Here is a 12,655-nt window from a genome sequence, read left to right as displayed (position 1 = left end):
GTCGGGGCTTTCGTTTGGCCATGCCTTCTGATTTCCGTCGCGTGCATGCCAGTGCCAATGCACCACAATCCGATTGCGTGCGCCAAAAACCCGGGGCAATACAGGGAAAATCGGCGCAAATCGGAAATATTCGCGTAACACGTCGGGAAAACGTGAATCGGGCCCTGATTGTTTCGTTATCTGTTAACCCCTTATCATCGACTCTTGTTTTCAGCTCAATGACTAGACTCGATTTTTCAAATCTGACATGTCTCTCGATAATTGGTTATAACTTTGGAACGCTTTAACATATCCGGGTGATTTTGAGAATTTTTTTTTCTCGATACACATTGTACTTCGTGATAGTGGTAAAATTTAAGTGAAACTTTTTGGGCTCCATTCTGGAAAAAAATTTCATTTTCACTGTTTGAGATTTTCTGTATGACAGACAGATAGTAAAACTACCCCAATAGCTAGATAACTAACATTTCCGGAATGTCTGCTTTATGTTAGAATGATATTTTATGCATCCACTCATTTTTCTAGGATGTTATGAGGCGCAGAACTTTAGGTGCGATTTTTCATATTTTTATGAAATTCGCCAAAACTCACATTTTGAGGGACAAAAAGTGATTTCAAAAAGCCTAAATAATATTAAAACTCCACTATATAAACCGCTCAACGTATGTAAAACAACTTCGATTAAGTCTGTTAATCCTTTAAAGGGAACCTACCACCACAAATCTACCTATAAAGGTAGGTCGGGTGGTAGGTGGATCAATGGGACGTGAGGATAGCCCTTTTAAGGGCTAATCCTCACGTCCCCGCACTTCTTTAGTAACTTTTATTTGGCTTTTATGGTAATTTTATTATGCGGCTACTGGGGCATGGAGTAGCCGCATCTGAGGTTTCACGAGGCGGCTACTCCACGCCCCGGTAGCCACTTTACCCCTCCTACTCACCATCTTCGGCGCGCAGCTGCTTGTAGCTGCGTGCCCTTGTCCGACGATCCTGCAGTCTGCGCATGCGTAGAACAGCATGCCCGTGCCTGCGCAGTCACTGCTCCGAAGCCAGGGCTGCACAGGCGCGGGCCTGCTGTTCTGCGCATGCGCAGACGGCAGGATCGTCGGACGATGTCGCGCAGCTACGAGCCGAAGATGGTGAGTAGGAGGGGTAAAGTGGCTACCGGGGCGTGGAGTAGCTGCCTCGTGTAACCTCAGATGCGGCTACTCCACGCCCCAGTAGCCGCATAATAAAATTACCATAAAAGTTGCTAAAGAAGTGCGGGGACGTGAGGATTAGCCCTTAAAAGGGCTATCCTCACGTCCCATTGATCCACCTACCACCCGATCTACCTTTTTATAGGTAGATTTGTGGTGGTAGGTTCCCTTTAAGTTTTTCAAATGGGTTAAAACAAAATGGACCTGCGATTTAGAAACTTTTGACTTTTTTTTTTTTTTTTGGAAAATTCATTCATTTAGACCAAAAATGACACTTTTATAATGACTAAAATGATGAAATGCTCTGCAAAGTTTGATGCCCAATTTCTCCTGAGTGTAGTGATACCCCAAATGTGGTGGTAAACTGCTGTTTGGGCGCTTGGCCGGGCATAGGATCAAAGCAGCGCCATCCACAGCAGATTTGGATTGTCACAATGTACAGGCTATAAATCCAAGGTGGGGACACTTGCACAACGCGGTCATGCTTGACCACAGAGTGTTAGTGCCGGGGTGTGGGCTGTGATATCAGAGACAGACACTGGCACTAAAGAATTATTATTATAAAGTACCCTTAATGACCGTCTTTGATTCCTAATAGGGCGGTCATTAAGGGGTTAAATGTGTGATCTGGGGTTGTTTCAAAAAAATAGTTGAAGAGTACCTTCAATATGAATTACAGATCTCTCCATTCTTTGTAGGTGGAAAAACTTGAAACATGGGCAGTGTATAAAATGCTTATTACTTTTACCTGTTGGAGCAGCTCACAAGGATTCCATCCCAGCCTTTATCTAGTCAATTTCTACATTAATCATTGTAAAATATTATGTAAATGAGGCTGGTCACATGGTCAGAGGCAGTGATGTCACCCCTGTTCCCCCTCTCCTCCCCCTGCTTATGTCTGTGTGTAATGTATAGTAAAGCATTGCTAATGTCTGTGCTTGACATGCTGCATCCTCCTAATAGACATGTGTGATACACAGACATCAGCTACACAAGTACCTGACGTGTTCTGCTATAACATGGCTGCATCCTGGAACTGTTGTATCTCTCCTATACACACACACAGGCTGCAGGGGACGTGGCTGCCAGCACCAGGAAGAACATGGAGGAGCCATTACACCATTATACCTCATATCTTTATACAGGCTGTCAGTCAAGCATACATTTTTAGGACCTCATTGCTTAAGTTTACAGGCATGTAGAGGGACAATGAAGGGATAGAGGCAATGCTTTCTAATGGCAGTTTGCGAAAATATATTTAGTTTAGGGGGTTAATTTGCCTGATGGGTACTAAATATAGCTTCCTTAGAAATTAGATTGTTGTCCTTGGATACGATCACCTCTGCTGGAGTGATTCCACAAAGAAACAAATTGTTTTTGCATATAAAATGGCCAGGAGTTACAGCATGTTCCAAAGCAATACTGCAGTAATGAACACTAAAATCCAGGTAGTCAAGCAGGATTCTGGCAACCGCTGCCAGGGTGTTGGGGGTTGTCATATACAAGGACAACTATCTTGTTTCTAAGGGACAACATGACTACATTTATCTGACTTTATCTTCACACAGATGTAACACTTTTGTGATTTCCTTGCTTTCACATGATGTAATCATAAAGCCTACACATGTAGACTTATATATTTGTGGACTTGTGGCTGTAGACTTTATGCCATCTGTCCCTGTGACAGTTTGTAATCTTTCCCCGCTCCCTCCTTCTGTCACCTCACATTGGCAGGAGGCGTGAGGTCCAGGGTAATCTGATGCCTCAGTCCTGTGGTAGTTGTGACAACATTGTTGCTCCGGAGTGTCCTCTCTACCTGTAAGACGCTTCTTTCCCTGCTCCTGTCCAGATTCCTCCATTACTAGAAATCCTAGTTCCCCTATCCAGTCTCCTGTTTGCTCACCTTGCAACACCTTTCCTTCCGGTCACTCCCTTGTACGTTGTTTGAAGATTCTGGCACCCAATTTTCTTTGGCAGTCATGGGTGGAGGAATGAGCCAGGTATGAGGCAGGGAGGGGGGTTAAATTACTATACTTAGAGACTGATCTTTTGTGCAACTTTGTGATAGAAATGTCTTTGTCATAACTTATGAACAAAACCCACATTTCTCTGCTTTACATTCATTAGATCAGGGATTGTACTCAAACCTTTCTATTATAAGCAAGAATGGTCTGACAAACTCACTCCATGCACTTGGGATTTACCATACTTATTATTAGTGAATTGAATGGACACGCTGAATGTTCTGCTGGGAACCCATTACTTAGAAGCTAGGGTACAGGGTATTGATAAACTTTGCTCAAATCAGGCAGTGGTCAGCTGTGGTTATATTGGCTTTTGAAAAGTGGCATAGAGGGCTGACATTGGTTGTGTGTACAGCACACTTGCACTAGAGGGCACACTTCTGTAGGGAAACCTAAGGATGTGTATTGTGTATCCATATTTCCTGATCTTTTGTAGAATTGTATGCAGCTTAAAACCTCTTATCAACCCTGGCCCCCGCAGCTTAATTTTGTTTAATATTTTATTGTATTAGAGAAGTATTCCTCTAATACTTTCACTAAAGTTGTATATGTAGGTATGCAAAGTAGAAGCCAAGGGGGTTTACAATACGACTCCACCTCATTGTTACTACATCATTTAAAGTACGGTAGATTATTGATAAACTTTTAAACGAGCTTTTCAGACAAATAAAACAAATGCAATCTAAAAGTAATGCTATTTATGTTTAGTTTTATAAATATATATATATATGTTTTAAGAGGTAAGATAGGCTGGGGGGCCTTTTAAGAAATACAGTATTATTGGAACGTGTTAGGTAATAAGCTTGAGTGAGGCTCAGCTGCAAAGCTTTATTAATAGCCTCTCTCTCAGATAAACAAGATGTAAAAATAGCTGCAGGAAAGTGATGAGTATCTACCCCCCTGCGCAGATTAAGTATACGCTGTATGTGTGGACAAGGGTCTGGGTGGTCCAGATGTTGTTACTGGCTACCATAGTGATCAGACAGAGCTCCACCGCTCATAGATTTCCATTGTGTGATTGAACACCGCTGCAAAACACTTAGCTCTTTCTCAAAATACATGTTGCCAGAAAAAAGCAGAGATTCCTTATTTCATGTCATGAACATTATGGGGCACATTTACTTACCCGGTCCTGCGCGTTCCCGGATATGGAGTGTCAGACGAGAATGCACTGTGCCGTGACTCACTTACATTGTGCACCCGATATCCTGCATGTGTTGCTCCCCGCTCAGGTCCGACAGAGTTCACCATCTTCTTCCCGGTGTATGTAAGTGCATGGCTTGCGACACAATTTTAAAGTTAAATCCCGCGCTCTGTCCGAATTAGTCGGCACGCCCCACTATTTCTGTCGCATGAAATCCAGCGCCGATGCGCCAAAATTCAATCTTGTGCGACACAATCCCCTTCTAAATCCCTGTCTCAGCAGCGCGATCCCTCAGCGACCGCGGAACCCTTAGTAAATAAGCCCCTATGTATTGAGTGCAGGTTTACCAAGATAGAGGTTAATATAAAAAATGACTACCTCATATCTAGTATTCAAGGGTGGATTAAGACTGCCATGGGCAGATTCTTGGTGGATAGATGATGCTTCTCTTCTACCTGCTTCTATCTGCAGTTTCAGGATCTTTGGATGAGTTTCAATGGCTCTTGTGTACATGTATATTGAGAGCATAAACAGATGTCCAAGGATTTCATGGATGAAGGTCCTTCTCAGTATAGAACTTGATTGGTTGATTTGCCATGGGCCCCGGGCTACTGCCCAGATAAGCTGTATTATAATCCACTACTGCTTGTATTTCGTTGTTGGGTTCAAATGTTTACAATTTTTTTTTTCATATTGCAGATTTTGGATGGATTATATCTGGGGAATGTGCGGGGTGAGTATGAGAAAGTGTGAAAAACCACACCAATGATCTGTAATGTCTTCTGTAATCTTGTCCAGTCACAACATCTCTCAATTAGTTCTTTCTCTATTATGACAGAATACAAAAAAATGTTTTTATAGTGTATATGGTAATCTCCTCCTCCTGAAAAAAAAACCCCAGCAACTTCTTCCTTTGACTTTTGGGAAGATAGAATTAGGCACTGGGATATGTTGTGAGTCTTGAATACTGTGTTCCTTTACATGACTGGGGAGCATCAACTCCGTTCTTTTTCCCCCCTCCCCCCTTTTCACTTAAGCTGCCGTGACGGCCCACTCCCCCTTTATAACAACCTACCCAAATAATGACATAACACCATTCTTATTTGGAAAATTTTTGGCCACAGCAGCCAATATTTATTTACAAACAATATAAAACATTAAATGCAATCAAAAACTACATATATATATATTGTGGGAGATTTGGCCCAGTAGAGACCGTGGTAGCGGGGTGCTGCGATGCAGTTCACGACAGTGACACCAAAGTACAGTCCAAAACAGGTCTAGCCTGTGTTTATTTCAGCAGGAACAAAATAAAACAGCCTTAACATTCAGGCATCAAAGACAAAATAATATCCTACCCGTCAGAGTGCTAACTAAACAATGGTTTTCTGACTCACCACTAACAAAACACTTTTGTTGCTCCAGGCACAGAGGTCAAGGCTGTGTGCTCTCCAGCCTCCTTCCAGAGAGAGAGCACATTCTCAGCTCTTCTGAGCGGCTTTATGCAGGCTGATTGGGCTGTTCCCACCACCTGTGTCCAAGGTGCTCGACAACACAACCTCAACACTAAGGCCTTGCATAATAGCAAAACCTAGGGGAAACATACCGCCCATCCACAGTTAACCCCTTCAGTGTCTCACAATATATATATATATATATATATATATATATATATAGAGGTAGGTAGTCCTCGAGGCCCCGAAGAGGTCAGGCACACAAAACTAAGGAAAGTTATATTCCCTTAACAACTCCGTTACCACCAGCCGCTACCACAGGCTCGGTGGCACCGCCAGCCAGCTTAAGTGGCTTGTGTCTTCTCCCGAGAAAGGACACCCCCTTGTAAGAGCGCACAAACCAGTGTGCCTTGACCCAAAAACAACCATCCAACAATTTTTGAGGTGTGTTACTCCCTACAGACTCCACCTCCCGATAGACTTTTTACCAACCCCGAGGACCCTCTACCCGCCACGGCTACTGTGACAAATAAAAGAATTACAACCCCAAGTAACCCCCAGGCCCTTACTCCCTTTTTTCATCTGCCTAAACCCCAACTAAATAGCTAAGACCTAACCCAAATTCTGTAACCCAGGGCGGGTGGGTGGAACTTCGGCTCTTTGTCTCACCAGACTGCCTCGTTTCCCGCTCTCTGCCCTTATAAACTCCCCCCTTCCTCCCCCCAAACTGCTCTAACCCTTCTTAAATTCAAAGGGGCCAATCCCCTCGCTTTGACCCCAATCTTTCTGGCCTCCACCACACCCACTGTGTTAGGGGGGGTTCCAGTCCCTTCTTTATCTTATTGACAAAGGATATTTCTTATTGTAGATGCTGAGGACAAGGTGTCTTTGAGCAGACATAAAGTCACACACATTGTTTCCGTCCATAACAATGCCAAACCCTTACTGCCAGTGAGTATCCAAAATTACAGTACTTCTTAATGTTATGATTGTGTTCATACGTTTATTTTTTAACACCATTTTATTAATATGTAACTGCAGTGTAAAAATAGAATCTCGTACAAGTGCCATGGTCCAACGTACATCCAGTCCATATCTATACTATACTTTTTTTCAAGGTTTTAATTTTTTTAAATTTTAAGTGCAATAGATTCTGAAATAAAAGTTAGCATCACTTTAGTTTATCATAAAAGTGCCCATTTCCTTTACACTAAGGAGGCAGCGATTGTGTGAGGGACAATTAGTAAGAACGCAGATCAATTCACTAGATAAGGGAGACCCCAATGGGGGCATTATTACTACTAGGTTGAATTTAAATGTTTTCATAAACGCAACTTCGACCCACAAAAATATGTGTTCATGCATATATTTAATGGGGTTTTGAAATTATAACAAGATATTTTTGTTTTTGTTATTTTCCAAGCCCCCACAGTAGTAAGTGGAAAAATCTAGGCAGGCACTGTCACTTTTTCACATTCACATAGGCTGCAGGATCCTACTAACTAGATCCTGAGGAACTATTCTTCTCAGGGCTTCTTTCATTATAACTCTATATGCCACAATTTCGGCAATATAGAGTTCTAACTGATGTTAGATGAACTTTAGGTGGGACATAGATCGCTAAGTTTTGTGACATAATTTTTGTGTATGCAATAAATGTCCAATATGGGAATCGCGTGTTGTTTATACAGTGCTATGCTACATTGCTGAACACAAGCTGTATGCACTCCCATCATGCATATACGCAGCCTATACCCAGCATCTCATACAGTGGCATGTGGTCTTTTCCGATCCACACAGATATAATATCAATAAAGAAATCCTATCTTCTAAAGAACAGTAAAATGTCAGTAATGTTGATAGAGATTCCTTAGAACACTGTGGTGCTTCCATTCTGATAAAGTGACAGAATATTGCTAGCAGTGTGGTCCACTGATCAGCAAAGGATGGTATAGTACAAAATATCCTCTTGACACTAGGGGGCAGTAGTCTACTGGAGGAACAGACTTGTTTATTATAGACAATGGAAGTCAGCCTTCATATCAGTCACTACCTCTAAGAGCATCTCGGGCCTGGGTATTTGATGAAACTGTTTTTGCACTGAAATGTCGGATTGTGGGATAGGAAATAAGAATAGTTTTTACTTCTGGGATTTTATGGGAATCTTATTATGAATTTTTGCAGTTAAAATAGGACTTCTAAACAAAACCCTTATACCTCGTGGAACAGGATCAGTTTTCTGCAGTCATCAGCCCACATTTATTAAAACGTTTAAGCCAGGTTTCTTTCTGACTTTGCACTGAAAATTATGTGGAAACTTCTTGCACATGTATTTATAAGGTGTTTGCACCAGGATTGTGTTGCGGTTGCACTGTGTCCGTCACACCACAAAATTCTGCACCTAAAGGGGCATTCTGGTGCCTCGTTCGCCACCTTTATTATAGTAAATCGACAGAATTAGGTTAACGGTGCACCAAAAAACCCCTTGGTGCACACTTCCCAAGCAGTGCAGGTTGTGGCATATTAATGGAGACCGTGCACCAGTATTCACTTATCAGGCACACTCTGCACATTAGGTAGGCAAACTGCACTTCGTACAGTTTGCACTAGTTTTGATAAATCTGGCCCATCGTGTCTAAAGTAGTGGAGACTGCTGACTGATTTTATCTTTTCAGAATACATCTCAGGCTCTAAAAATGATTTTCACAGAAGTCATGTTTATTCTACATTCTACAGGAGAGTCATGCTTTGTGTAGCTGCTCTCCTCTCATGCTAGATGATGAATGTCCCAGCACAGATGCTTCCCTCCCTTAAGTCTTCTAAATGATATGAAAATGGGCTTCCCCTTAAGCCATTTCCTTCCATTGGCATCTAAGGTCCAAAGATGAGGAGACATTTGTGTTTTACTGTATCACGGTTCATACATTTCTCTTCCTGCTGCCAATTGTCTTAAGGAGAATAGATTACTTAACCTAGGTCAGTGATGGCAAACCTTTTAGACGCTGAGTGCCCAAACTACAACCAAAACCCACATATTTTTCTAAAAGTGCGGATGCAACAATTTAATTAGTAAATTACTACCTGCTCTGTCACATGTTTAAATGGTATAGGCACTTGAGGACACCAATAGAGTAGAAAGAAGGAGAAGAAGTTTGGATTATCATTGTAGCTTCCTTATACAGTCCTGGGTTGTCTGGGACTGCAAGAGGCCTTGAGTCCTGTCCGGCGAACTCTGCGCTGGGGTGATGTCATGGGTGCCCATAGAGAGGGTTCTGTGCCGTGCCAAAGGTTCACCACCACTAACCTAGGTTATGAGGTTACTGTGATTGGCTCTAGTGTAAGGCAGGTGAGTGTTTCATAGTATAATTGAGGGATGGCTCTGGAACATGTATTTTGGGAGTTGTAATAAGTTGCTCTCTGTGACAGATGTGACAGGCAGTGTCCTGTGGTCTTCCTGGGAGCATGTCTTCTTCTCTAAGACTTTGCAGCTGTTTCCTTCCCTCCTGTCTGTGAAAAAAAGCAGAAAGAGCAGAGACATCTGGAGAGGATACCGGGTCTCATCCTAACAACCACAACATTGTGGTCCCTGCCCTCAATCTCTGCTCTATGTGTTACTCAACTGGCCACCCCTTTCCTGTTCCTATTTCTCCCTACCACACACATTTGGCATGATGTAAGATGCGGCACCGGTGCAGCTCCAGGCAGTTTATTCTTATTTCTGCTGCAATCTCTGAAGTTGGGATGAAACTTTGCCACTTTCTAGCTTCTCTGTGCAAACTGTGCACCAGCAGCTCCAGAACATTAAAGGATTTTAAAATCCAACTACTCTCCAGGGTAGTGTAGAGCAGTGTTCATCATAGGATAGGGGATAATGTTCTAATCGTCAAGGGTCTGATAGCTGGGACACCCACTGATCATGAGAACAGGACCTCCCAGGAATGAGGAGAATGAGGATCTCATTCTCACTACTGGCTGGAGCAGCAGGTTACCTGTCATTAACTAACGGCATCCCTGTTCAATTCTATAAGAGCGGCCGAGTACAGCTCTCGGGTAAGAATGGCTGATCCCATAGAACTTCACATGCTCGGCCTGCCACTCCACCCATAAGTGAGAATAAGATGCCTGTTCTCCTAATTGCTATAAAATTGTACTTTATATTAGATGTCTTTAGAGTGGAATAGTTTTAAATATTTCTCTCTGTCTAATAATCAAGTATTCACTCTGAATGTTAAGCCAAAGATTTATTTAGGGGAAGATGCAGGCACCAGGGGTAGTGGACCCACCTAACCTCCGTGAGCGATGATGTAAGCCGAGCGGAGTCTAAGTGGCACCCGGTTTTCACCAGAGCCCGCCACAAAGCTGGTTGGACTTGCTGCGGCGGGATACCACCTGGTTGCTCCACAGGCCCGACTTTGGTCGCGGTGGTGGCCAAGGCAAGGTACAGAATCGTAAGGCAGAGACGGAGTCGTGGTCACGCAGGAGGTCAGAAAAGGCACCACAGGATTGGAGTTGGGGACAAGGCAGAAGGTCAGGACAGGCGGCATAGAATTGGAGTCAGGAACTGGAATTGAGGTGACAATGGGAAATCACAATAATCACAGGAATAACACAGGGGAAGCTTTCTTAGATGCACAAGGCACAAAGATCTGGCATGGGACACAGGAAGGGGCTGGCAATTTATCAGGACCGGCCAGCGCCAATCTTTGGCACACTGGCCCTTTAAATCTTACAGATTTGGCACATGCGTGCACTAGGAAGTGTGGGACACGCACGCCGGAGCATGGGGAATGCTGCTGTAGTGAGAGAAGGTAAGTGAGGCTGCAGACGGGCACCAGGCGAACAGAAAGGCACATGGGTGCGGTTGGACCCTGGCAGGAGCACCCGTGACAATAGGGAATCTTACAGGACACCTTCAGTTGCCTGGTGCATAGATAGGGTCCCAGTCTCATAGAAGCCCTTGTGAGCAGGTTCCTAACTCCGATTGTTTCATCTGGCCATCTTATTACCCTATAATTTCTTATTTTATTTGTATATATTCCATGATTTGTAGAGTGCTGCAGAATATGATGGCACTATATAAAGATGTATTATTTTATGAAAGTATAATGACGGGGACAAAGTGGGATAAGTGGGGAATCAGTTGCAATTCCCATCTCTGCATCAGGAATTGTCACTAAGTCAAGGCTTGTACACCTGTGTGCTGTATCTTTGTTATTATAATTATGCAGAGGAGATGAGAGGGGAAACTTATTTTATTTGATGTAGTTTATTGGTTTGGCATCTGCCTGAACACATATTTATCTGCTGTAGGCAGTGCACCATATATTCTCATATCCGCAGCTATGATCACTTGCACATTGCATATTATTATATGTTTGTCTTATATAGGACAGCATGGTGGCATTACAGCCTTGCAGCGCTTGCGACCTGGGTTCAAGTCCCACAGTCAACCTCTGCAAAGAGTTTGTATGTTCTCTCCATGTTTCCGTGGGTTTCCTCCCACACTCCAAAAACATACTGGTAGGTTGATTAGATTGTGAGTCCCAAATTCTGTGCAGCACTGCGTAATCTGTGTGCACTATATAAATAAATGAATTATTATTTATTATCATATTGAGGACCATTTGATAATCTGCTCTGGGTACTTTCTCTTGCCTGACTAAAATTTTGTATTTGTTTTTTTTTATAACTATTACATATTCTATGATTTATATTATAGAAGGTGTGAGCAGTAATGACCACTTTCCTGAGATAAATTTCCATGACCTGTCCTCTGTGTTTTTTAGGAAATGACCTATCTGTGCATAGCTGCCTCTGACTCAGAACGACAAAACCTGTAAGAATCTTTCAGTTTTATCTTGTGTTTTCTTGCAAATAAGTTTCATTTCTTGAACGTCTCACATGTCTCCCACAGTTACTGACCACCCCCTTCTGTGGTTGTCACTGCCATGTCTTGGTACTGAAGGGAGATTGTCAGTTTCAATTGAAACTTGAGTGCCTGAACTTCTGATTCTTCCTTTTTTAGAGTTTTTCCATTTATATATATTGTGACTCATTATTGTGAAGTATCTATATAAGGTATAACATTGTTGATAGTTCGTGTACATTGAAAAAAAAACTTTATAACGCAAAGGGAAGGTAATTACATTATTAGAAATTACATAATATATCACAAGTAGGGGTATTCCACTATTTGAGCAAGACAGAAGTAGTCAGGAGTTCATGCTATACCAAAGCTTTTTAGAAAACTGTTAGTAGTCTCCTCAGTTGCCACATACAATCACCATTTCATAAATGAATAGTTAATACAGTAAACTATGTAAAGTTGTCTTTAACCATCCTTCCACCTTCCTCCCTAAACTGCTTTCATTCTGAAACCTAAGCTGAATTCTGACTTTTCAGCAAGTAGGACAGGACACTAAGACACTAAGGTGTCACATAGACTGAGTAGGGAAGAGAGAGTAAAAGCATCTAGATTTACATCCAGTCGTTTGCAGAGAGAAAGGCTGTTAGTAAATGATAACATTTATAGTGACGGTTATAGTGAAAACCGTTCCAGGACTCCTATACATTAAACAAGGCAAGATGCAATTTCATCCTATACACCATTAACCTTTATAGGATGGTTTGGCTTTTCAAGTGAGTCCTATTGTGTTGAACCATTAAGGTGTACCTCTAAACTGTTCCAGATGTAGCCACACACCTAAACGACAGCCTTAATTGGCTGTTAGGAAAACTCTTACTTTCTGCCCAGATGTAGCCGGGCAGTCTAACCCATTGTTGCAGGTGGCAGGAGGTATGTCCTGAGCTTCAACTGTATCTGCGTCTTCCAAA

At 42.5% G+C, this 12,655-nt stretch overlaps 1 protein-coding gene across 1 annotated transcript in view; it reads left to right on the top strand.

Annotated features, from left to right (window-relative positions):
- Nucleotides 1-2,979: 2,979 nt before the first annotated feature.
- LOC140070486 (dual specificity protein phosphatase 22-A-like) overlaps nucleotides 2,980-12,655 on the top strand; it is a 52,219-nt gene continuing 42,543 nt past the window's right edge. Inside the window, exons 1-4 of the mRNA XM_072117056.1 lie at nucleotides 2,980-3,199; nucleotides 5,067-5,100; nucleotides 6,690-6,772; nucleotides 11,608-11,657. Coding sequence (XP_071973157.1) covers nucleotides 3,179-3,199; nucleotides 5,067-5,100; nucleotides 6,690-6,772; nucleotides 11,608-11,657 — 188 coding nt within the window. The 5' untranslated portion in view covers nucleotides 2,980-3,178. The remainder of the gene's footprint in view (nucleotides 3,200-5,066; nucleotides 5,101-6,689; nucleotides 6,773-11,607; nucleotides 11,658-12,655) is intronic.

Source organism: Engystomops pustulosus, chromosome 7 (genome assembly GCF_040894005.1).
Source record: "Engystomops pustulosus chromosome 7, aEngPut4.maternal, whole genome shotgun sequence".
Taxonomy (NCBI): Eukaryota; Metazoa; Chordata; class Amphibia; order Anura; family Leptodactylidae; genus Engystomops; species Engystomops pustulosus.
This window is presented reverse-complemented; position numbering and strand designations above follow the sequence as displayed.